Source organism: Xyrauchen texanus, chromosome 3 (assembly GCF_025860055.1).
Source record: "Xyrauchen texanus isolate HMW12.3.18 chromosome 3, RBS_HiC_50CHRs, whole genome shotgun sequence".
NCBI classification, from domain to species: Eukaryota; Metazoa; Chordata; class Actinopteri; order Cypriniformes; family Catostomidae; genus Xyrauchen; species Xyrauchen texanus.
This window is the reverse complement of record NC_068278.1, coordinates 5,445,951-5,468,679: the sequence shown is the minus strand read 5'-3', so window position 1 is coordinate 5,468,679 and position 22,729 is coordinate 5,445,951. Positions and strand designations below refer to the sequence as shown.

The 22,729-nt window shown below is 36.1% G+C and overlaps 1 protein-coding gene across 1 annotated transcript in view; it reads left to right on the top strand.

The window, feature by feature from the left end:
- kntc1 (kinetochore associated 1) overlaps positions 1-22,266 on the top strand; it is a 76,569-nt gene extending 54,303 nt beyond the window's left edge. The window contains exons 46-61 of the mRNA XM_052109682.1: positions 2,337-2,410; positions 8,225-8,435; positions 8,678-8,790; positions 8,873-8,928; positions 11,191-11,269; positions 11,787-11,911; positions 12,414-12,549; positions 14,729-14,824; positions 15,144-15,200; positions 15,292-15,346; positions 15,451-15,514; positions 16,611-16,740; positions 17,582-17,671; positions 20,013-20,167; positions 21,073-21,151; positions 21,252-22,266. Of these exons, the coding sequence (XP_051965642.1) occupies positions 2,337-2,410; positions 8,225-8,435; positions 8,678-8,790; positions 8,873-8,928; positions 11,191-11,269; positions 11,787-11,911; positions 12,414-12,549; positions 14,729-14,824; positions 15,144-15,200; positions 15,292-15,346; positions 15,451-15,514; positions 16,611-16,740; positions 17,582-17,671; positions 20,013-20,167; positions 21,073-21,151; positions 21,252-21,302 (1,571 nt within the window). The 3' untranslated portion in view covers positions 21,303-22,266. The remainder of the gene's footprint in view (positions 1-2,336; positions 2,411-8,224; positions 8,436-8,677; positions 8,791-8,872; positions 8,929-11,190; positions 11,270-11,786; positions 11,912-12,413; positions 12,550-14,728; positions 14,825-15,143; positions 15,201-15,291; positions 15,347-15,450; positions 15,515-16,610; positions 16,741-17,581; positions 17,672-20,012; positions 20,168-21,072; positions 21,152-21,251) is intronic.
- Positions 22,267-22,729: the final 463 nt, after the last annotated feature.

Sequence of the window (22,729 nt, the reverse complement as noted above, 5' to 3'; positions counted from 1 at the left end):
TATCCGGAGATATCCCTTTGATATCTTTCATTAGAAGTCTATAGGAGTTGTTGCTAAGGTGCTTTAAATTGTTGCTAGGGCGTGGCTTGATAGCTTCACAATGATCCCGAGAGACTGATTGGTCGTCTGAGTAAAATGAGCCCGCCCCTTGTCTCTATGACACTGTGATCCAGAGCTATGTTCAATACAATATCCCTATGCAATGTCATTTCATGGGCCGTCCTACACCATTGTAAGTCAATGGGGCAACTTTGGGCAGCTCCTGCCCCCCAGGGGTGCAACTTTTACCCCATATTGAGGTATGCTCTTACAGAGCCTGCCAGCCTCTTCAAATGTGGCAAATCACACGTTTCTGCGAAATTCTCGCTCGGAGCTGTGACTCGTCAAAGTTTGTCGCAATGTTAAGTCTATAAATACCGTACCCCCGATCGCTTATAAAAGTCATTCCACACCTCTCCTCAATAGGCCGCATAATTTGACGCCTCACTCAGGGGTGTGTGACAAAAGCTGCGGGACAAATTACGGGCCGAACTTTTGTGTGGAAGAATAATAATAATAATAATAATAATAATAAGTATGGCGAATAACAATAGTGATGCCTTGCCTTTGGCAAGCACCACTAATAATAAGTATGTGAGATTACAATAGTGATGCTTTGCAAGCACCACTAATAATAAGTATGTGAGATTACAATAGTGATGCTTTGCAAGCACCACTAATAAGTATGTGAGATTACAATAGTGATGCTTTGCAAGCACCACTAATAAAAAGAATAATAATAAGTATGTGAGATTACAATAGTGATGCTTTGCAAGCACCACTAATAATAAGTATGGTGAATAACAATAGTGATGCCTTGCCTTTGGCAAGCACCACTAATAATAAGTTTAAATAGGATTTCAGTAAGTTGGCTTTCACAAGCCAACTTAAGTTGAAATAGGATTTCAGTAAGTTGGCTTTCACAAGCCAACTTAATAATAATAAGTTTAAATAGGATTTCAGTAAGTTGGCTCTCACAAGCCAACTTAATAAGTTTAAATAGGATTTCAGTAAGTTGGCTTTCACAAGCCAACTTATTATTATTATTATTATTATTATTATTATTATTAAGTTTAAATAGGATTTCAGTAAGTTGGCTCTCACAAGCCAACTTAATAATAATAATAAGTTTAAATAGGATTTCAGTAAGTTGGCTTTCACAAGCCAACTTAATTAATCAAAACAGTACTTGTTCTTTAGGGGCTGGTTACGTGAAATAACGGGCTGGCCTGAAAAAAAGAATTCAAATAATGATGTGACCGTCCTCACAAACGGTTGTAGAGAAAAATAGCTGTAGTATAGCAACAACAATACAGAGCATCGAAGCTTTCCTCGCAAGCTAACATTTGGACACACACACTTACACATACACACCAGGCGCGTGTGGCAGTGTACAGCAGGTGAGTGTTTCAAACAGCTATACAGAGCGCAGTAAAATGGAACACAATGCAGCATCTTCAAAACAGAACTACAACTTAACACGCATATTAAAACCCAATGGTTATGGCATCTCCTGTTATTTGAAAATATACTGTTCAGGCAGTCACTAAACAAACTGGTGCGCACTTACTAAGATTACTACGGTAACCTGATGGAAGAACAGACAGAGGTGTGTTGTGCACATTCTTTCAGAGTTGGGCAGCGAATCTTAACATAATGACAAAAAATTATGCATTATATTTTGATTATGCAATCCTTTGTACATTTTGTAACATACTATTTTATAACAGCCTATAATGAAGAATAGACGATACACTGGAACAACAAGACGCATTGCAGCAGTCAAAGACGTTTTTCAGACATATTATATATACAGTTATGAACATGTAACTGCCCCTTGATTACTCGACGAGTACTCTAGTAATTAGTCTGAGTACTCGAGTAGACAAAATGACCAAAATGCCCATCCCTAATGTAGATATACTGTATCAGAAATGGACTACACTGCCTGAACTAATGGGTATGATTTTATCACTTGCAAAATAACAGTGCGGATAGTCAGTCCTAAATATATCATTTGAAAAATAAATCTGGATTCTGTCAATGTGACCCATACCTATTAGGAAGCAGTTAACAAACTTTTTTGTAACTATGAATATTATCCAAATAACAAAGTAGAGTGGAACCTTCCCATGAAGGGTGGTCTATCCCAAAACACTTCCAGTTAGACACTTTTCATTTTTCATGAATTATGTGTATTTATCACCTTGTACTTTCTCTTTCTAGTTAGTAATGGCCAGTGTTGTAATCACCTGTATATTATACTTTTAAGTTTTAAGAATTTTATTTTTTTACAGGTGCAGAAAAGACTGTTTTCTTGAAGTTCAGTCTTGAGCTTGTACACAAGTTGCTCAAGTCCGATTCTCTGCAGGTACTGTATGTTTACACAGTTTTACTCATACATTCAGATACCCCTTGCAATATGTGTGTGTAAATACAGGTGAAACTCGAAAAATTAGAATATCGTGCAAAAGTTCATTAATTTCAGTAATTCAACTTAAAAGGTGAAACTAATATATTATATAGACTCATTACAAGCAAAGTAAGATATTTCAAGCCTTTATTTGATATAATTTTGATGATTATGGCTTACAGCTTATGAAAACCCCAAATTCAGAATCTCAGAAAATTAGAATATTGTGAAAAGGTTCAGTATTGTAGGCTCAAAGTGTCACACTCTAATCAGCTAAACACCTGCAAAGGATTCCTGAGCCTTTAAATGGTCTCTCAGTCTGGTTCAATGCCCCATAGAGAATCTATGGGGCATTGCCAAGAGAAAGATGAGAGACATGAGACCAAACAATGCAGAAGAGCTGAAGGCCGCTATTGAAGCATCTTGATCTTCCATAACACCTCAGCAGTGCCACAGGCTGATAGCATCCATGCCACGCCGCATTGAGGCAGTAATTAATGCAAAAGGGGCCCAAACCAAGTACTGAGTACATATGCATGATTATACTTTTCAGAGGGCCGACATTTCTGTATTTAAAATCCTTTTTTTTTATTGATTTCATGTAATATTCTAATTTTCTGAGATTCTGAATTTGGGGTTTTCATAAGCTGTAAGCCATAATCATCAAAATTATATCAAATAAAGGCTTGAAATATCTTACTTTGCTTGTAATGAGTCTATATAATATATTAGTTTCACCTTTTAAGTTGAATTACTGAAATTAATGAACTTTTGCACGATATTCTAATTTTTCGAGTTTCACCTGTGTGTATATATATATATAGATAACAAATGGCCCAAATCAGCCAGTTCAAAAAATTACACACTCTGTTCTTAATGTCGTGTGTTGCATTCTTGAACATCAGTGACTGTAGCCTTTTGTGATGTGATTTAATACTTTTGTCTTGTGGAATATACTTATGTGTTTTTTTTTTTTAATACTACAATTTTTAGCTTGTAACCACTTTCAGCTTGTAAGTAAGCTAATGAGCACAAATGTACATACTCAAGACAAATCCTTTCAAATGTAGAAATTTTAAATCGCACATCTGTTAAATCAGTGGGGGGGTTTCCCCCAGTCCATTCCAGTACCCCCAACACTGCATATTTTAGATGTCTCCTTTATTTGACACATACGGATTAGGCCATGGAGCCTCTACTAACTACCAATAACCAGCTGAATTAGGTGTGCTGGATAAGAAGGGAATGCAAAATATGCAGTGTTGCGGGTTCTCCAGGACAAGAATTGAGAACCACCGTGTTAAATGGTACATTGTTTTTTGGACAGAAACATTGTGTGTTGACCATTTCCTGTTCAAGAGAGGACAGTTTGATAACCACTCTCTTACGGCCAATTTACACTGCCCCAATAAACTGTAACGAACACCAGCATTCAATGGTGGTGGTTGTTGTTGTTGTTTTTTGGATCAGTGTGTTCATCCTCTCTGCATCTGTTTTCACCAATTGAATATGTTCAAGTTGTGTTTGTTGGGTCTTTTAATGTTCAAGCAGTTTGATATGATTTTCCAAAAAACTCAACACAAACCATTGTCATGACTATAAGCCAAGTGTCACAACTCCATAGAAAACAAATGTGCATGGGTGCAACTGATTTGGTAGAGGTAGTGTTCAAATTGAAACAAACATATTTAATTATATATATATATATATAGATATATATATAGATATATAGATATAGATATAGTGAAAGACTGGTGGCAAGTCAAAACATTTTTTTGCCAATTAAGTCTTTCCAGTGTGGGTAGCTGTAGAAACGTTCAGGGAGATTTATATACAACTGCAGAACACCTAGTCCATCAGGTGCATGTTGCTAGGGTTCAGCTGGTGGATAAACGAATTTGGGTTTGTCTCCACCTGTGTCTGGGTAAGCTTAACCAATATGTTTAGTACATTAAATCCGTCAGGGCTTTTTTGGCTTGTTCAGTGATTGTGTCATTCCATCTTGGAGAAAAAACCTGCTTCTGGCAGCACCTTCCCTAGGATGATACTCTGAAGAATTCTCAGTCACTATGTATGTTCTGGTCTTCTGGGCAGACCTCCATGAGTGCAGGAGTTCTCACTGGTTAGGCATCACTAGCTGTGTTTCCAACCAACAATTTTTTGTGAATTTTGATATTGTACTTAAGAAATCCTGAATGCTTGTAAAAAGTGAATAAACTCTCAAAATTTGCTTTAAATTGAGTTTCACATAAGATAAAATGCATATTAAGGTGATAGAAACCGTTAATTAGTCAAATGATGAAGTGTTTTGACTATTTGGCATTGGCTGTACGAAAGGTCAGACCTTTTCACACAATGCTTTAAACATAGCCCTTGACATTCGGAAGTGTTTAAAGCTGGCATCACAATAGCAGACTTGGTACAACTCTATTTGGGTGGGGGGTGTCACACTTAGTTTCTGTTGTTGATAGTCTTTCCCTCCTCGTTGGTGAGTCTGTCACACTTACTGGTTAAAAACGGAGGGATGGTGTTTCACTTAACGCCTTTGACTTTTCTCAACACGCTGTCATGCCCATTTTCGAGCCAATCAACCTAAAGCTTTTGAATACACAGGTATTTTTTAATATTATACAAAGTCTGCAGCATCTGCTATGAAAGGTTTTTTAAAGACAAATTCTGTTGAGAACGCATAGCAAAAATAAAAAAAAATTCTGCAGAAAAAGAATTGCTACGGTCCTCTGGGAAAAATCACTGTTTTATATGTGAACTGCACTCATTGGTCACTGCCTGGGTGACGTGTACCCACCCCACCCACAGCTAGTGAGAATTTCAAGCAAGCTGGATGTGTTTTTCCAGTTTTTCAAGCTATTAAATCAGCAGGGAGTCCTGACGGTCAAGTGGTTAACACCTCCCTCTGAGAGACACTAGGTGCTCCCAGGTATGCGGAGGATGTTGGCCTGTAGGCATCACAGCCATTTAGCCCTCATTATATCAGATATTGTGCTGTGTCTCCTGGCAGCATTTAATCAAACGATGTACAATTGCTCCAATCCGGCAAATACAAATCCAGAATCAAGGTGGTTATTCAGCTGCTCCATCAAGAAAAGGCGGCTCCATTATGATAATGTGCATGATGTAGTGGATGGAAAAACGATTAGTATATTCTTTAGTTAAATTTTTTGTAGGGATACTGAAGCTTTTAGATTGACTGGGTATCGGTCCTACGAGCCCGATCCAAATCCGGTACTGAGTGTTAGTCATGTTCGTTACTGTCAAGCTCAAAAAATGATAGAAAAGAACCATAAAAACACAAAGTAGTTCGTATGCATTTTATTCAAAGCCACTTGAAGACGTGCAATATCTCTGTGACTCACAAAAGGCTGTGTTTAATAAGTAAATGTATAAAATGCACGCGCAGCTCCAGCGTGTCAGTGAATGTAGCTGCTCTGTTTACACACACTCGTGGCTGTTTTTAGCCTTCACACGGTGTGTAATATTTGAGCACTAACGAACAACACCTCAGATGTAGATGCTCAATAGTTCGGTTCATTATAATATGCATTAAGAACGGAACTGGAGGTGCATTTTCTTTGTTGAAGTGTGTGCTGTTTATGTTCATGTCTGGAAGATGGGTGGAACATGTTCTACAACAATTTGTGTTGCATAATTTAGTTTGGGGGCTAAACCTGAAGGCCATATATCTATCCTTGTGGTGGTATTGTGCTGTGAATGGCCCCTGGGATTGTCTTTGTACCCATTTCCAATATTTCAGGTTGTGTGTGTTGGTCAATCCTTTGTCCTTGATTGATACAGGGGGGATCAGACACCTTTCTGGGGTTGGGTCCTTGATGGGGTTGCAAGCTGCAATTAAAACACACACTGAGAGAAGCACATTCAGTTTCTGAATCTTTCAACAATTTGCATTCAGACATGTGGTATGATCTTGATTGCACCACCTATTGCAAATTTAGTTTCAGAAGTTAGATGAAGCTGGTCAGATTTGACTTACTGCTGTTATTTCTGTGAAGTAAAGCATGGTGGTGGCAGCATCATGATGTGGGCATGCTTCTCATCAGCAGTGACTTGGGCATCTTGTTAGAATTGTAGGAAGAATGGAGGGAGCAAAATATAGGGAAATACTGCAAGAGAACCTGCTTTAGTCTGCTAAGAAACTGAAGCTTGGGAGGAAATTCAATTAAATGATTCCAAGCTTAAGGCCAAAGCAACATTGGAGTGGCTCAAGAACAAAAATATAAATGTCCTACAGTGGCTCTGCCCAGTCCCAATCCTATTGAGAATCTGTGGCACTATTTGAAATTGCAGTCCACAAGTGTCGCCCAAAAAACCTGGAGCAAATCTGGGCCAAAATCACTTCGTCACTGTGCAAAGCTGGTACATATGTACCCCAAAAGACTTGAAGCAGTTATTGCAGTGAAAGGTGGCTCGTCCAAATATTAATGTGTGGAGGTTGAATACTTATGCAAGATATTTCAGTTTTTTATTTTTCATAAATATTCACCAACAAAAAACAAGGTCACCTTACAATAATTGATTGAGTTTCAGTGTTTTAAAATAAAATATCAATCAGAATTAATAAAAATTTTATTGCACCATTTGTAATTCAGTAATATGAAAGAATTGGTCAGGGGTCTGAATACTTTTGCAAGGCACTGTGTGTGTGCGTGCGTGCGTGCGTGTGTGTGTGTGTACACAGGCTGGTTTGAGTATTTCTGTAACTGCTGATCTCCTGGGATTTTTACACACAACAGTCTCTAGAATTTACTCCGAATGGTGCCAAAAACATCCAGTGAGTGGCAGTCCTGTGAATAGAAATGCCTTGTTGATGAGAGGTCAACAGAGAATGGTCAGACTGATTCAAACTGACTGCAAAGTCCACGGTAACTCAGAAAACCACTCTGTACAATTGTGGTGAGAAGGAGGGTTGGTGCTGTTTTGGCTGCATGAGGGGGACCTACACAATATTAGGCTGGTGGTTTTAATGTTGTGGCTGATAGGTGTATATGTGGAAAACATATTATGTCTAGAGTATTTTAAACTTGCATATAGCCTACCCTTTTTTTACTGATAAGCAATGTTAAGGCCATGTTGCATGTGTGCCCGTACCTGTTTAAGGAAGAGTCTGTGATGCTTTATTTATTTTGAGATTGTGTTGGTTTGTTTTGGTATGGGGATATGGTATTCATTTTATTTGTTCAGGTCTTGAAAAAGATCTTAAAATGTCTTACATTTTATTTTAAAAACTTTTTTTCAATAATGAAGTCAGATTGAGTCTAAACTAAACCAGACAGTTTTCCAGAAAAGACAAGCGTGCAGAAAACTTTCCCATTCTACTGGAAACTGTCCTTGGACTAGTCGGGTGATTTTTGTGTGTGTGTGTGTATTTTAATAAGCTGTTTGTCTCTGCATCATGCAGGGCTTCATCCACAACCTCTTCTTTTTCAGTCATCTTTAGCGCTAACAATGACACACAAAGACGCAAGGTTGTTGGTGTTTGTTTGATCAGTGTGAACAGGCAGTTATGTTTCCCAACATTCTAATTACAACAACCAACTTTTGACTGTTTGAAGTGTTTATTGGGACAGTGTGAACTGGTCTTTAAATTACAGATTTTTTTTTTTACTTAAAGTGACACAGTCACAAAGAGTTTCAGCCACAGATGACCTTCTCCGACTAATGTATTTAAAAAATAGTTCTGTTAATTAAATTTATCTCATGAAACCTCTGATTTTAATCAAACTTTCTTTTAATAAGGAAACTTTGCAGACTCGAGGAGAGGCCCTCATTTCTAAACTGCAGTTGCAGTATCAGCGCTCAGCGACAGAGAACACTCTCCTGTCTTCTCAGCTCTGCTCTCCAGAGCTCCTCAAGCTCACAGGGCTGCCGGGGCGTCTCATTGTAGCCCTTTTTGAGCATAGTTCAGTGCTGGAGCGCATGAAGAACCCTGCTGACACTACTTACCCTGGTGAGGACAAGTGCCTAGTAAACCGCTGCTTTATTTTTACCTTTAAAACAGTGTTGACAGAATTTCTTGATGGAAATTAATTAAAATGTAAATGCTTTATTTTAAGTCCAGGCCAACCTCAGTCTGTGTGTGTTTTGCATACAGTTACTCATTTTTAATGGTATGGTTGTGTTTTTGATGCAACACATTTTTATTTGAACTTTATAAAGATCTGCATTTTTGTATTTTTCTTTAATTGGCAGACATTCACAAAGTGGCCAAAGAAATTGCTTCCATCAATGGTGTTGACCTTCTAAAGATCCGGAACATTCTTCTGGAGAAGTGGCTGTGCGGAACGGGGCAGTCTAGTGGCAAGGTAAACTTACACGCATAATACATAACACAATATAAGGGTGCATTGTTGGAGAAGACCTTCATTCATACCTCCTTTTTTGTAGGACATCAATCATCAGGACTACGTCACTGATCTAAATGATGACCTTGATCTCATGAGGTACTAATTTACAACTAAAGTATAATTAGGGATGTCAATAGAATCTCGTGGTTTTTGGCTTAAATATAATACATTTTTGGGGTTTGTTGAAATTTGCATATAAAAAATTGTTCTTCCAAAATGTAGTTCATTCTTAAGTATTCTTTCCTTTTTTATGGAAGGAAAACAAAATATGTATCATAGATATTTTGTTGATGCCACTGCATCCCTTCGATGATCTCTATAACACAAGCTCTGTTTTGTTCATAGTGGATATTTCACACTTAAACTTCGATGATAAATTTTGCCATACAAAGAATGCAAATTACTACTTTTGCAAATGACAACAGGATTGTTATGTGTGCGTATCGAACACAGACACCTAACACAGTACCATGAAGGTCTCTGAACAAACTCAAGGGTTTCAGGATTGGTTTCAGGTTGACAAATTCAACCCAATCCAGTCAGGCTGATTGGTACCATGATGCAGCTCATCAATTTAGGCTTCCATCCTGATTTTAAGATTAGATTATGCGGTCTTGCACATGAATGAGCAGCGCACAACCAATCATGTGAGAGAACGTGATTCACTTCTCACGATAAAGCGGGATTTACCTCTCTGCTGAAAGCTGATGATTATGAAAATAAGAATTTAAATTCATTTAAACTGTGCACAGTACGCTAAAGAGTTCATCATGAAATCATGAAGACTTAAAACGCATGATTTACACAGTACAAGGGATAACTGTAAAATCATGAAGCAATTAAAGACATTTACACAACAAGAAGAAACAGCGGCTGCTACGAGAGCTTAAGATTATCAATTTTTTTAATATTGAGTGTAAATTTATAACATTATGCTTTGTTATATTACTCTGGACTTAGTTATAATAATAAATTACTACAGCTGTGAGGGGGTTTCTATTACAGCTGCTGAGAGTGTGACAGTAAATTTGGTATCTTCTCCCGTCTGACGGTCTTAATCCACCGCTGCTGTTTTTTCCCCTCTTTTGGAAAGTCTAAAATGAAGTCTAAAGTCTAAAAGTTCTGAAAATGTAATATTGGATTTTTTTCTTTTGTCTTGGAGCAAATGGGAGAGTGAAAATAATATTTGCTGTGATCTCCCATTTACTCCCATTCGATGCTGTCGAAGTTTATCCTGCAAACATTTACTTCTGCGTTCCAAAATCCTGAGTGTGAGAAAGGTCTTTTGATTTGGATGAACAGGAGAATCTAAAGTTAAATGGATGAAGATGGAAATTTATCAAATGGGGGAACCTATTATTACATTTTATATTTAACGGCACAAAAGAAATTAATCCAGAAAACCTTATTTTGGGTAAAATGCCATTGTCCTTAAGAAATAAAACAGAACAAAATATTTTTAGTGTAATCAGAATAGCAGCTTTGAAACAGATTACAAAAAATTCTTAAGTCTTAAACCAGAACCACCACAATTTCAAAGATAGACAGAAACGATTTAAATAAAAAAAAAAAGTAGAGAAAGTAACATTTTAAAATGAATAATAAAAGTCTGAACATAAATGGGATTTGCTTAAATATATTATAAAATAATACAATGCAAGTTAATGGTTTACAGAAATTTGAAAGTTAAAAAAACATATAAATGCAACATAAAAGTAATTCTTATGATTCCAGTGGTTAAATCCATCTCTTCAGAAGCAATATAACAGGTGGGGGTGAGAAAAGATCAAAATATAAGTCATTTTGTACCTAAATTTTCCCCTCTGCCCACTTGGTGTCGATATGCACAAAGAATGAGAATCGGCAAAAACAAAAGACCATGAAAGTGGAAATCTATTGTAAAAAGGGACGTTTACTCACCCACACCTATCATATCGCTTCTGAAGACATGGATTTAACCACTGGAGTCGCATCGATTATGTTTATGCTGCCTTTTATTTGCTTTTTGAACCTTTACTGTTCTGGTCACTATTCAATTGCATTGTATAGACCTACAGATGTGAGAGATTTTTGTAAAAATCTTCATTTATGTTCTGCAGAAGAAAGAAAATCATACATCTGGTATGGTATGAGTGTGATTAAATTATGAGAGAAATTTCATTTTTGGTTGAACTATCACTTTAATTGCACAGGATGCATTTAACTGCATTAAGCATATTTAATTAAAATCAAACGTTATTAAAATTTACATTTTCCCTGTTAAAAACTGATATTTTATTCAAAAATTCAGATTACTTATTTATTTATTTTTTGCTCTCACTTTAATTCTCTCCCCACCCATTTCTCTTTATTCTGCAGGGTTGTTTATTTGCTGCAAATGCACCCCATTGATATAGGTGCTCGTTTACTGAGTCCAATCCTGACAGCACAGACATGGGTAAATAGGACTTTCCACCCTCAACATAACAGAAGTCTGAGCATTTATTCTGATCAACCAGATTAATTGCAGTTAACTGTGCTTTAATCTGAGTTTGTGCAGATAGAACCAAATTCCAATATGTAAAAAAGGCTCATGCTTTAGCCTTTGTTCACACTAACAGCCCAGAAGCAATTTTCAGAACACCAAAAACTATTTTTGCAAACCAAATCCAAACCATATATGTTTGTGGTTTGACATCTTGATTAAATTAAGATGTTTGAAAAATAATAGTGAAGACAGAATTGTTTGAATTTGGGAGAGAGAAAAAAAGAATTGTGTGTAATGTGAACAAAGGGCTAGTATCCTCAAGCTAAAGGCCTCTAGAATGTGTTTGTAGATTTCTGTTTTGAGATCCATCCTATTTGTAGTTTGCACAATACTTCATGATAGACAAGACAAGTGAGATTTCTATCAATTCTTTTTTGTGAAAATTACCTTAGAGATTAAGTCTCTTAACATGTGTTCATCTCTTCAGCCCCTGGGTGGATCAGGCCTTCGTTTGACATTTGAGCACCGCAGTCGTGCTCTGCTCTGTCTCACTCACTTAGCAGACGCTGCCACTTTGGAGGTGCTTTCCAACCAGCCCAGAGGCAAAATCAAGTGAGCAGTACAAATAGTACACTACAGGTTTATAATTTTGTTTCACCTGCTTGTGTGCATTTTTCAATCAGAATAAAACAATAATTGTTTGTGTCCAATTGTTTATGCCAGCTTTGTTTTCAAATCCTTCAACTAATAAGCGGCATCTTTCCTCTATGATCTATTGTCTGTACACCATTCTGTGAGATAGCTCATGTCCTTCAACCAGAGACTTTTAAATGTTCTAAGGTCTAGACTGAAACTGAAAGTGCTTTCGTGGTAGTTGCCCCCAAGCTCTGCCACAACAGTGCACGATTTCAAATCAAAGTTAAAAACTTTCTCTAGCTTATAATCAGTCACTAGATACTGTATATTTTGATGTTAATGTATTAAATGTAGCTATTTTTATACTGTATGCTTTTCATATTTTTTAATTGCAGTTGCACAACACATTGGTCAACTTCTGATTATTATTAGTGTTGATGATGCATATGTTCAGCATTAATGACCATTGTTTGCACAGGTATTATTTGAAATGTTACGTGTATCTCGCTCAGTTGGAGGCTCTAAACATTCCTTACACCCTGGAGATGTTCATCAGCAGCCCTAAAGAAGGCATGATCAAGGGTTTATGGAAGAACCACAGCAATGAACCCCAGGTAGAAATAACAAATTGAGAAAATGGCACTTTTATTCTAACAGTGTATAATAAAAAAACTCTCCCAATCAAGTTTAATCTACATAGAGTATGAGTAAGCCAGGTAAATTTTTTGAGTTCTTGAAGAGTGTAAACAGTAGCTAGTCTTCAATCTATGTATGGAAAACCCCAGATGTGAATAAAATCTCTGAAATGCCCATAAGAAATGTATAAGCTCACTTGAGGTGGATTTTTATTTGTTAATATACGTGCATAAACAACGCTAGAAACTTTTACAGAATAAATTTGATTGAGACATGTGAATAATTCACTCATAACTTGACTAAATAGCAGACCAGTATCATCACATAGCGTCTCAGATTTTGCTCTGGTGATTCTGAAATGCCGGAGCCAAGGCCTGTCATCAAAATGATTGGCTACGGTCACCTCCCAGAACTGTCTGACATTCTTTCATTCCCAGATATTAGGCATCTGCTGCCGATCACAAGCAAGCATGAGTTACTTGAGTGTTTTGTTTGCGTGCTCTAAATCTCAAGTAATTTATGACATTGAATAGAGGCACATTGGCTTTCCCAGTGGCTACAACTTCCATTTTGTCCATTTCCCCTGGAAGTGACAATTATGTTCTCTTGAATACATGTGACTGAAATGCTGCTTTATTGACAATAGTTTTTGTGATATTCCATTTTTATATATATATCGTTTTTTATTTCGAGAATATCCACAATAGATCTTTTAAAGTTTTTGATATTAGGGCACAGATGTATTGTAAAAATTTTATTCTTGATAAGTTGTGTATTGTTTCCCATAAGATAGCTAAAAAGCATTAAAACAAGATTAATGTACCTTTTTTTGTTTTTGAAGCAATACTGCATAAGATATTTAGTTTAGTTTTTGTACACAATGTATTTTTTATATACGGTTGTTTTCTTGTCTTACTTTACTGGCAGATTTTTGTCACTTGTTATTAACTAAATTTATAATCAAAACAAGTGACAATATTTGCCAGTGCTGAAAAACTGACCTTGAGTAATCTAACAGAATACATTACATTGAACAGTTGTAGTGGAATACATTTTAAAAGTAACCCTCCCAACCCTGTACACCTCACCTTTAATGTGTAGCTTTACTACACCTGCAGCCAATCAGTTTTCTGTCACCATTAAGCGGAAATCATTTGACTTGAGTAATGTTACTCTTTGTGTGGATTTACTCTTAGAACACACAGCTGTCTTAAAAACATTTGTTTGACCCATTGAAAGCAATTAAAACATGTTAAACTAATGAAAAACATTTACAGCTTCATATACCGTATTTTCCGGAATATTCACTTTGTTTTTTAAATTCATTATCTGAACTTGAAGTCCGAAGTGAATTTGATATACATAACTATATGTAACTAGTATCGGCCAGTGAAATACACACACCAAAACAGATGAAAACATCAGTCATAGTGATGGTAGAAGAATTTTGAAGTTGACAATTGAGAATAAGTTGCCTTTACAGAGTTTATGCAACCAGTTTAAATATACTGTCATCATAACAATATTGTTCTAACAAACACTAGACTGCTGACATGCACAACTCCTCACATGCCTACAAAATGCCGTTTCATCACTCTTAGTAAAAACATTCAGTCAGTGATCAGGATAATTATTGCATTGCAAAGAGGGTTGCAAATATCAGAAATATCCACAGATAGTTGCTAACGTTAAAGAATGAATAGAATACAACAGGCATATTGTTTTGCTCGCAGACTAAAAGCTGTTCATTTGTGTACAGCATAGTTACAGATGTTATAAACAGATGTGGCTTACTTGTCGGTTTTTTCATGAAACATACGGTAAACAGAATATGAAAACTATTACACACGATTACTTAAGTAAATTCTCCCATTTTAAACAAGCCCAAAAAACGCAGTGATACGATGTGTAGATTCTTAGTTACTGTAATCGTCACAGAGCACTTTTGACATATGCGGATGAAGGGAAGTCGGGTGGCTAATGGCTGCCATAATACCTCTGTTAGTGTGAATTATACAGAGATGCGATTTATCGGTGTTTGTTTGTTTTTTCTCTTAACAATGCATTTTTGACCCGACTTTATTTACAAAAAATATGGAATGTGATGTTTTTCTCACATTGCCATGTTCTGCCTTGTTTTCTCCTGTTTCTCTGCAGGCTGTGCGTCTTGTGGCAGATCTTTGTTTGGAGTATCAGGTTTATGATCTGCAGCTATGGAACAGCGTCCTGCAAAAACTTCTGTCTTTCAATATGGTAAGTCACCTATACATTAATATCATAAAGCTGTTGTAGTCAAGAGTCAATGGCTGGATCAATACCAACATTTTGGATTCAGAATATCATCAGCCTCTGGTACCTTAATCCTCTGTGATTAAACTATGGCTGTCGGTAGGTTAAAAAATCTACATTGATTATTCATAATTAATCCCTAAAAGTATTTTGCGTACTTTTGCACAAACACTCATTCTCAAGTCTACATTTTTAATGTGATGTGTGTGCAGGTTGAAGATAAACCAAATTATCAGTTAATCTTTTGTGTTTATTGTGTATTTAATGTCTCTTCCTTTAATAGACAAGCTACTTGCAGAAGGTTCTTGAAGCTCTCATATCAGTGCCCAGCCTTTTAGAGGTGGTGACTATAGAACCTTTTTTCATTTACAACCATTTAACACACAACTAATAAGATCCTTAGTAAAAAAATTAACTAATTATCCCTGCAGGGCCAAAGTTTGTCCAGAATCTGGCGGAGTGTAATTCAAGCCCCTTTCTTGACAGGTAAACACTTGTCAGACATGACTAGAAGTATAAATGTTTTTACATATAAATTCCAACATTTGATGCTCATTTTGTTACCGTTTGTCTATTTGATCATTTCACAGCATCCCTTCCTCTCAGCCCTCAACAGCAAGATATAATGTACAAGACATTTGTCCTGTTACTAAAGTAAGTCTTCTTTCCAAGACACTGTTTTAATGTCATGTCAAGGACATGGTTAATGCTTTATAAAGAAGTAATTTGTATAGGATGATGATGATTCTAAGGGTAAAATGACTTCACATTTAATTTATTAGTTACTCATAAGTTTGAGCCAACGTGGATGTTATCATTTGTGAGAAATCCGTAACCCTCCGTCTCTATAACAGATTAGTGAGATTTGTGAAAAAAGTGGGAGGGGATAGATCTAATAAAAATGCTTCCTTGGGATTCCCTTTCCTGTTTAAAAGTCTTTTTACTCAATGAGCAATGTGACAAAACAATGAAAATCGCAGACCAAAAAAAATACAATAAAATGTGCTATGTAAGTAGTGTAGATATAGATATATTTTTTGCTAGAATTATCTGAGAAAAAGTTTTTGCAAACTGACTTTTAACCAACTGCTGTCAAGGTAATTTTAGTGAATGCAGTTTATGACGTCCGTTCCCCTCGAGTTCACACAACTGTCATTGTAGAGTAACCGAACTTGTTCATCACATTAGCTCTGATCATGCTCCACTAACATTTGACAACTATCCAACAACTTTGTGCTTTTATTTTGAGCAATATACTTTTTTCTTTACATTGAAATCTAACAAGATTCCTATTGTAAAATGGTGTACTTGGGCTATATTTCTTTAAAATAAATGACATTGTAATGGGATTTATGGAAAGGAGGAGGCAAGAACCAACTTGACAATATAAATAATAGTTTAATATAAAACTCAACCAAAAAGTCAAACACACACAGGTGTCGGACAGCTGTCCGTAAATATCTCTCTCTTGCACCACAGCTTCCAGTCAGCCTTTATCCCTCTCTGAGGCTTGATTAGCCTGATTAGTGATTCCGTACACCCGGCCCCACCCTCCGCCCTGCCACAGACATTTCGTGTGATATTTTGTCAATATTGTCTTTCATAGAGATGCATTGTTAAATAAAAATTTTCATGGTCAAATATGTGCTAGGTATGAATAGGCATTTAAGCTGAGATCACAGTCCTTTTTGAGCATAAATAAGCTACAAAATAAATACAAAATTGATTACTCTGTTTTCATTTTTTCAAGATGCCCGTTTCTGTTGACCCTGGATCTTATTGCCATTGCAAAACGCTTCTCTCAGTTCAGTCTTCAGGCATTCTCTCTGGGCACGCTCTTGCTCATACCCTGTGTCAACAAGAAAGAACCACAAATTCAAGTATGTCCACATTCACTGTTCCTTTAGTGATTGCTGCTCAGAGTTGTAAGGATCACAGGACTGTTTTGAAACATCAGCACATAAATTTCAGTTCAATATCATATCAAATAAAATTCAAATCAAGAGTTGAGTGTTACGAGTACTCTAGCTAAAGACTAGAAGGTCACCCAAAAATGGAACAGATCATCATATACTCACCCTCACGTCGTGTCTCATTTTTTGCAGAATGCTCAAACCGATCTTGTCCATACCAGGGTCTGTCAAGCTCCAAAAGGTCAAAAAAAGCACATTAAAAAGTAGTCCAGTCAAATTGTGTGCTATATTCTGACTCTACTATTCTGAAGGCATATGACAGCTTTGTATGAGGAACCGACCATTGTTCACTGTCATTAACCTCAAACCCGTCACACCATGTCTTTGAGTATGCACAAGCATGAGTGATATTTGAGTGCCACGGCATATGGATTGAAAATTATATTGTATAGCGACAGAACACTTGAAGCCGTACTTGTGGAGCTCCTGGTCATTATTACCTTTGTTGTATGGGAAAGAGCAGCTTGAGCATTATGCAAAACATTTCCTTTTGTGTTCCTTGAGAAATAAAATCATGCCAGTTTGGAACAACGTGAAGGTGAAAGAAATAATAACGAACTTCTGTTATTATTTACGTGTCAACTATTCCTTTAATTTGCCTGCTAAAGCCTCTTAGCACTGACCTTTCTCTTAAAGTATGCAAGTTGTCTTTTTTCCACAGATGTGTGATCTGAATATGTGATTTCTTTTTTTCTTTCTTATTCTCTTTTTACACTAAAACAATTCTTTATATTTTCTTATAAATCAGAGCTTCCTGTTGTCTTGTAACCCTGCACTCATCCTGGATCAGGTGGAGGAAAACATGAACACTGGAGAACTAGCCGGCATTCCTGCACAGGTTAAGCCTCTTTTTTTTTTTTTTTTTTTTTTTTTGGAAAAAAAACATTTCTCAGGATTTTTTTTTTGTTAGCCTTTGTTTCATGGCATATCTGACTCAAGTCCATTTAGTTGTTTGAAATCAAAACGGCAAACAAAAACTTTCCAAACTATGTAAATATGTTGTTTGAAATCAGATTTTTGGAAATGCCAATTGCCTAAAGGCCAAAGTATACTTTGGTTGTCTGCGTTGCTGATTGTAATGCGCACAGTATGCATTATGAAAATTTCATCATCAGCACAGAAAAACTGAATGATCAGATCAGATTGCAAGTAGGTTTTCACCATTCAGGGCTTGATGTGACTAACGTCATGAAGTACAATAATGTCTATTGCTGTGTTTGCATTAACTTAGTATTAAATGGTAAATCAGCAAATGAGGGAGTGGTTTCGTGCTCAGCATATGCATGAATGTGTAAATGGTACATGTACCTGGATCGTTGTCTGCTCTGATAATTATATTGTTTAAGACAGATCGTCAGACAGGTCTGACTTGTTATTGTCAAGCTCCAAAAATGACAATGAAAGAACCATAAAAGCACCTTTAAAGTAGTCCATATGACTTGCATTGTATTCAAAGTCTCTTGAAGACCTATGATAGTTTATGAATCGCAAAAGTTTGTGTTTGATAAAATATATTCTGCATGCTTTAGAATGGTTATATAGGTACTATTATTATTATTATATTTCAATAAAATTTGAATTCACTTAGTGTGAAAAATAGAACATTTTTAAAGAGAACTTGCTTCTTTTCCACTGAAGATTTCCTCTGGATTTACTTTTAGTTTTGCTGCTGCATTTTTCATTTGGATTTACTTTGTTTTGCTGCTGCATTTTTCAGTAGAATAGTTGAAATTTTTCTTAAGCTACACTTGTGTAGTTATTTTTAGTTGTCTTTATTTTAGAATGTATGGTGAAGACACCGATGAAGAAAAAACAACACTGGTATCGGATGATACTATGAGTTTTGGGTATTGGGAGAGAAAGTGGTATTAGTGCACCCCTTGTAAATGTAATTAAAAAAGTAATGTCACAGGCATTGTTACATTTTAAACATTTTAACCTTGGTTCTCTGAGTGAGAGACTATACACCCAGGCACATATTGCATATGTATGACACTATTGACACCACAGGTGACCGTGACATGGACAATCTTGGTAAGACACTCTGACTTATCATATATGCAGTTCAAGTTCACCTGTTCATATGCTTCATTGTCTGTGCAGATGTAAATTGTAATATAACACATTTTTGAGAATCTAGTGATTAATCTCACGTATAAATAACATAAATTTTCAGCTCTTTCTGTTCACCCAGCTCAAGCAGGGAAATTCCCAACATTATTGGATTATATACTCACCGACCACTTTATTAGGTACTCCTGTGCACCTAATTATTCATGTGACTATCTAGTCAGCAAGTCGTGCGGTAGCAGTGCAATGCACAAAATCATGCAGATACTGGTCAGGAACTCTGATAACCCCTCTGTGCAATTGTAGTAAGCAGAAAAGCATCCCAGAATGCACAACATGTCAAACCTTGAGGCAAATGGGCTACAACAACTGAAGACAATGTCGGGTTCCACTTTTGTCTGCCAAGAACAGAAAGCTGAGGCTGCAGTGGGGTCAGGCTCACCAAAACTGGACCGTTATAGATTGAAAAAGCATCGCTTGGTCTGATGAATCTGAATTTCTGCTGAGGTACACAGATAGTAGGCCGGCTGATTCTTGGCTGACAGACGTGGAACCCGACATGGTCTTTTGCTGTTGTAGCCCATTCTCTTCAAGGTTCGACATGATGTGCATTCTGAGATGCTGAAATTAATTAATTTCATTTTTTTTTTCTTTTCATTCTGATAGTTGATGTGAATTAACTGAAGCTCCTGACCCGTATCAGCATGATTTCTCGTCATATTTTGTCAGCATTAGGCCTATCTTTTTTAGGCCTTCTGATTTTCTCCATGATGTTTTTGTTTTGTTTTTTTCGTCTCGACTTTGTTATCAGTAATTTCTAGTTGGCACTGATCACATATCACCTGTGGTGTCATAGTACCATAAATATGCTATATGTGCCTGGGAGGAGAGATGGTTTTGATACAATAGAGAACTTATATTGCTATAGCAACCAATGTAGATACATGGGATATCTTGTTTAATTGCAAAATGGGAGTGCAGACAGTCAGTTCTAAAGATAAGATTTGAAAAACAAATCAGATTTATGTCTTGTGTGAACAAACCCTTTGCCTGTATATCTTGTGTTTAATTCATTTAAAATATTTAACACGTTTTTGCGTTTACTGTAGATCAGAGAGACAGTGTTTGCATTCCTCTGTGGAACCAGCCAGTCACAGACATTAATGAAGACCAAACACTTCATGTATCTGAAGAGGCACTTGATCTCCAAGGGTCACTGTGAAGTAGTGGAGGAACTGCTGCACTGCCTTGCAGGGCAGAATGGGTCTGTTGATTCTACATGCCATTTCATAACATGATGTTTTAACAAGACACACAAAGGAGGTTTTTTAAGTTTATGTTAGTTAAACAGCATAACAACATGTTTGAATCAGGGTCCAAAATTAACTTTTGTCATTTGTTAAAATGTGCTCAAGTCAGGTCAGATATTTTCTTTAGTAGACAGTTGGTCTTTGATTTAAATCATGCATGTCACTAACTTCAGCAATGGATTCATTTTCATTATTATAATTTGACTTAAACAGTGTATATTATTTACTGTATATTATATATGCAGTTCCTAATAAAGGCATCGGACAGCTGGATAGTTACTGTTTTATTACTCACAAAAGCCAATTTTAACTCAAATGTAGTACTTGGCCACATCTAATTTTGGATCCTGCCTGTTAATGACAATTACAGAACCTTTTAGTTGGATTATGTGTATTGTTCCTCTCAAAACTTCTGGAGTCATTGCTTAAGGGTTATAAATATGATTGCTTGCAAATGATATCAGATCAATATGCTAATGCAGCTCAGACATCCACACAGGTTTGGTTTCGGAGAGCTCAACCACCACCTTCGTCAGGTGGTGACAGCATGTGATTTTAAATCTTTGACTTAAAACTGCTCAAAAAAGTAACTCTCCTTCCAGTCAAGTGTAAGATCTTACTGAGACTCTGGCCTTTGTGTAAAGCCAAGTCAGAGTGTAATATAGCAAAATGCCATAAAATAAAATAAAAACAGTGTAGTTTGTGCTTTGAAATATTAGATGGTGCCTGGCAATTTTATTGGTAGCCAATTCCTAATTTTTGTTGTACATTGACTTAAAATTACTTGCAAAAATTAAGTAACTTGAATCAGTGGACATTGTATTGAATAATGTCTTACTGTTCCTTCTTATCTGAATAGTGAAGAGGAAGCGATTTCCTTTGCTCAGGAATATTTGAAATACAGAGTGCTGAAAGGAGGAGAAGCAGCACCTGTGAAGGTAACACTTTTTTTAAATTGCTTATTTGTATGAAATGGATATGTTTATTGTGGTGGTAGAAAAGGCAATAAAGGTTCTCATTGTTCATTTTTTTCCTCAGGAATTTTTGGAAAAGGCAATGGAATCCAGGGGTACACAGAAATCCATATAAGACTAACCACATTGTATTCAGGTGGCAATAATATAGTACTTTCTATGTATAGGACAGCAATAAAATGTTGCATGTTATTTGCTTGCAAATGTAATACTTTTCCTGCTTTTTATATAGAATTAAATTGTTGAAAATTGTTACTTGTATTCATAATATTTAATATTTCAATACACAAGTGTTTTTTTCTAGATTTTAATGTAACAAATGTATGTTTTGCTAGTGCCTGCTTTAAAATAATTGGTTGTTCTTTTTAAAGTTTTTATTTTTAATGTTTATATAGGACCAGCTTAGAAGGGTTCTTCAAACACCAAGGTGCTATACACTTAGAAAGACCATGGTTTTGATTAAATCATTAATGAAACCCGCTTTATCCCTAACTTGAAGAGTATTTTATTTGCTTGTTTTCAAAGCAGATGCTTTCAGTAGCATCTTAAATTGAATTCTGCTCAAAGCTAATGTGTGTAATTTCTGCACCTCCATATTGGAATTTGCAAATATAAACATTGTTTTCAAATAGCTATCTGAATATATCTGCCATTGATCAATCAAACAGATTGTCCTGCTGGCACCACTGGTTGAGTCAGTGTTGTTGTGTCTGACTGGACAGGATACTTAAACTTTTATAGCACCACAGAAATTTTGAGGATATAAATCTTTCATGAATAGGTAGACCTACCTTAAAACTGTTTTGTTAAAACACTATACTAAAAAAAATCCCTTTTCTAAATCCCTTTAAATAAAATATATTTTGCTTGGAATGGAAGAACATTTTTACTCCCATCAAGGCCTAGGACTGTTGGGACTGTTGACTTGAGTGGTATGGAGACCTGTTATTACTGGAATAGATAGTTTGTGGAACATTTGTGGGTCAATCAGAGATGTGTTCTATGAGCCATAAATAAAAAAAATTATATTTTCCTCATCTCATGGAAAAGAAAATGAATTCTCTGGAAAGGCATGGTTACTATTCTTTATGTAAATCTTTTAAACACTGACTTTGTCAACAAAATATTTTCAAGAAAATGTATGCCAAATAGCCCACTTCTTTTCTATCTACACCAAACCCAAAAATGGAAGCATGCTTTCATCCTACCTCTGTGAAAAACTTGGTAATCAGTCAGCCTACCAAAAATTCAGATTCTCAAAAATCAGTAAAGACAGTGAAGGTTATGAAATAAGTAAACAAAAAATTATATCTAAATTAAGAGAAATGTCTATTAAAAGCAGAAGCTAAGGTACAAACCAAAATTTTGAAAATGTTTCTACATACAACAACAAATATCCTGATTTACAGCACCATCTACAGCCCAAAACCATTGACATCAACAAAGATGGTAGAAACCATTTTTCCTTATCTGCTCATTTCTAAGACACATTTAAGGATCCAATGCTTATCCCAAACGAAACTCCAGTCAGCACTCTTAAAG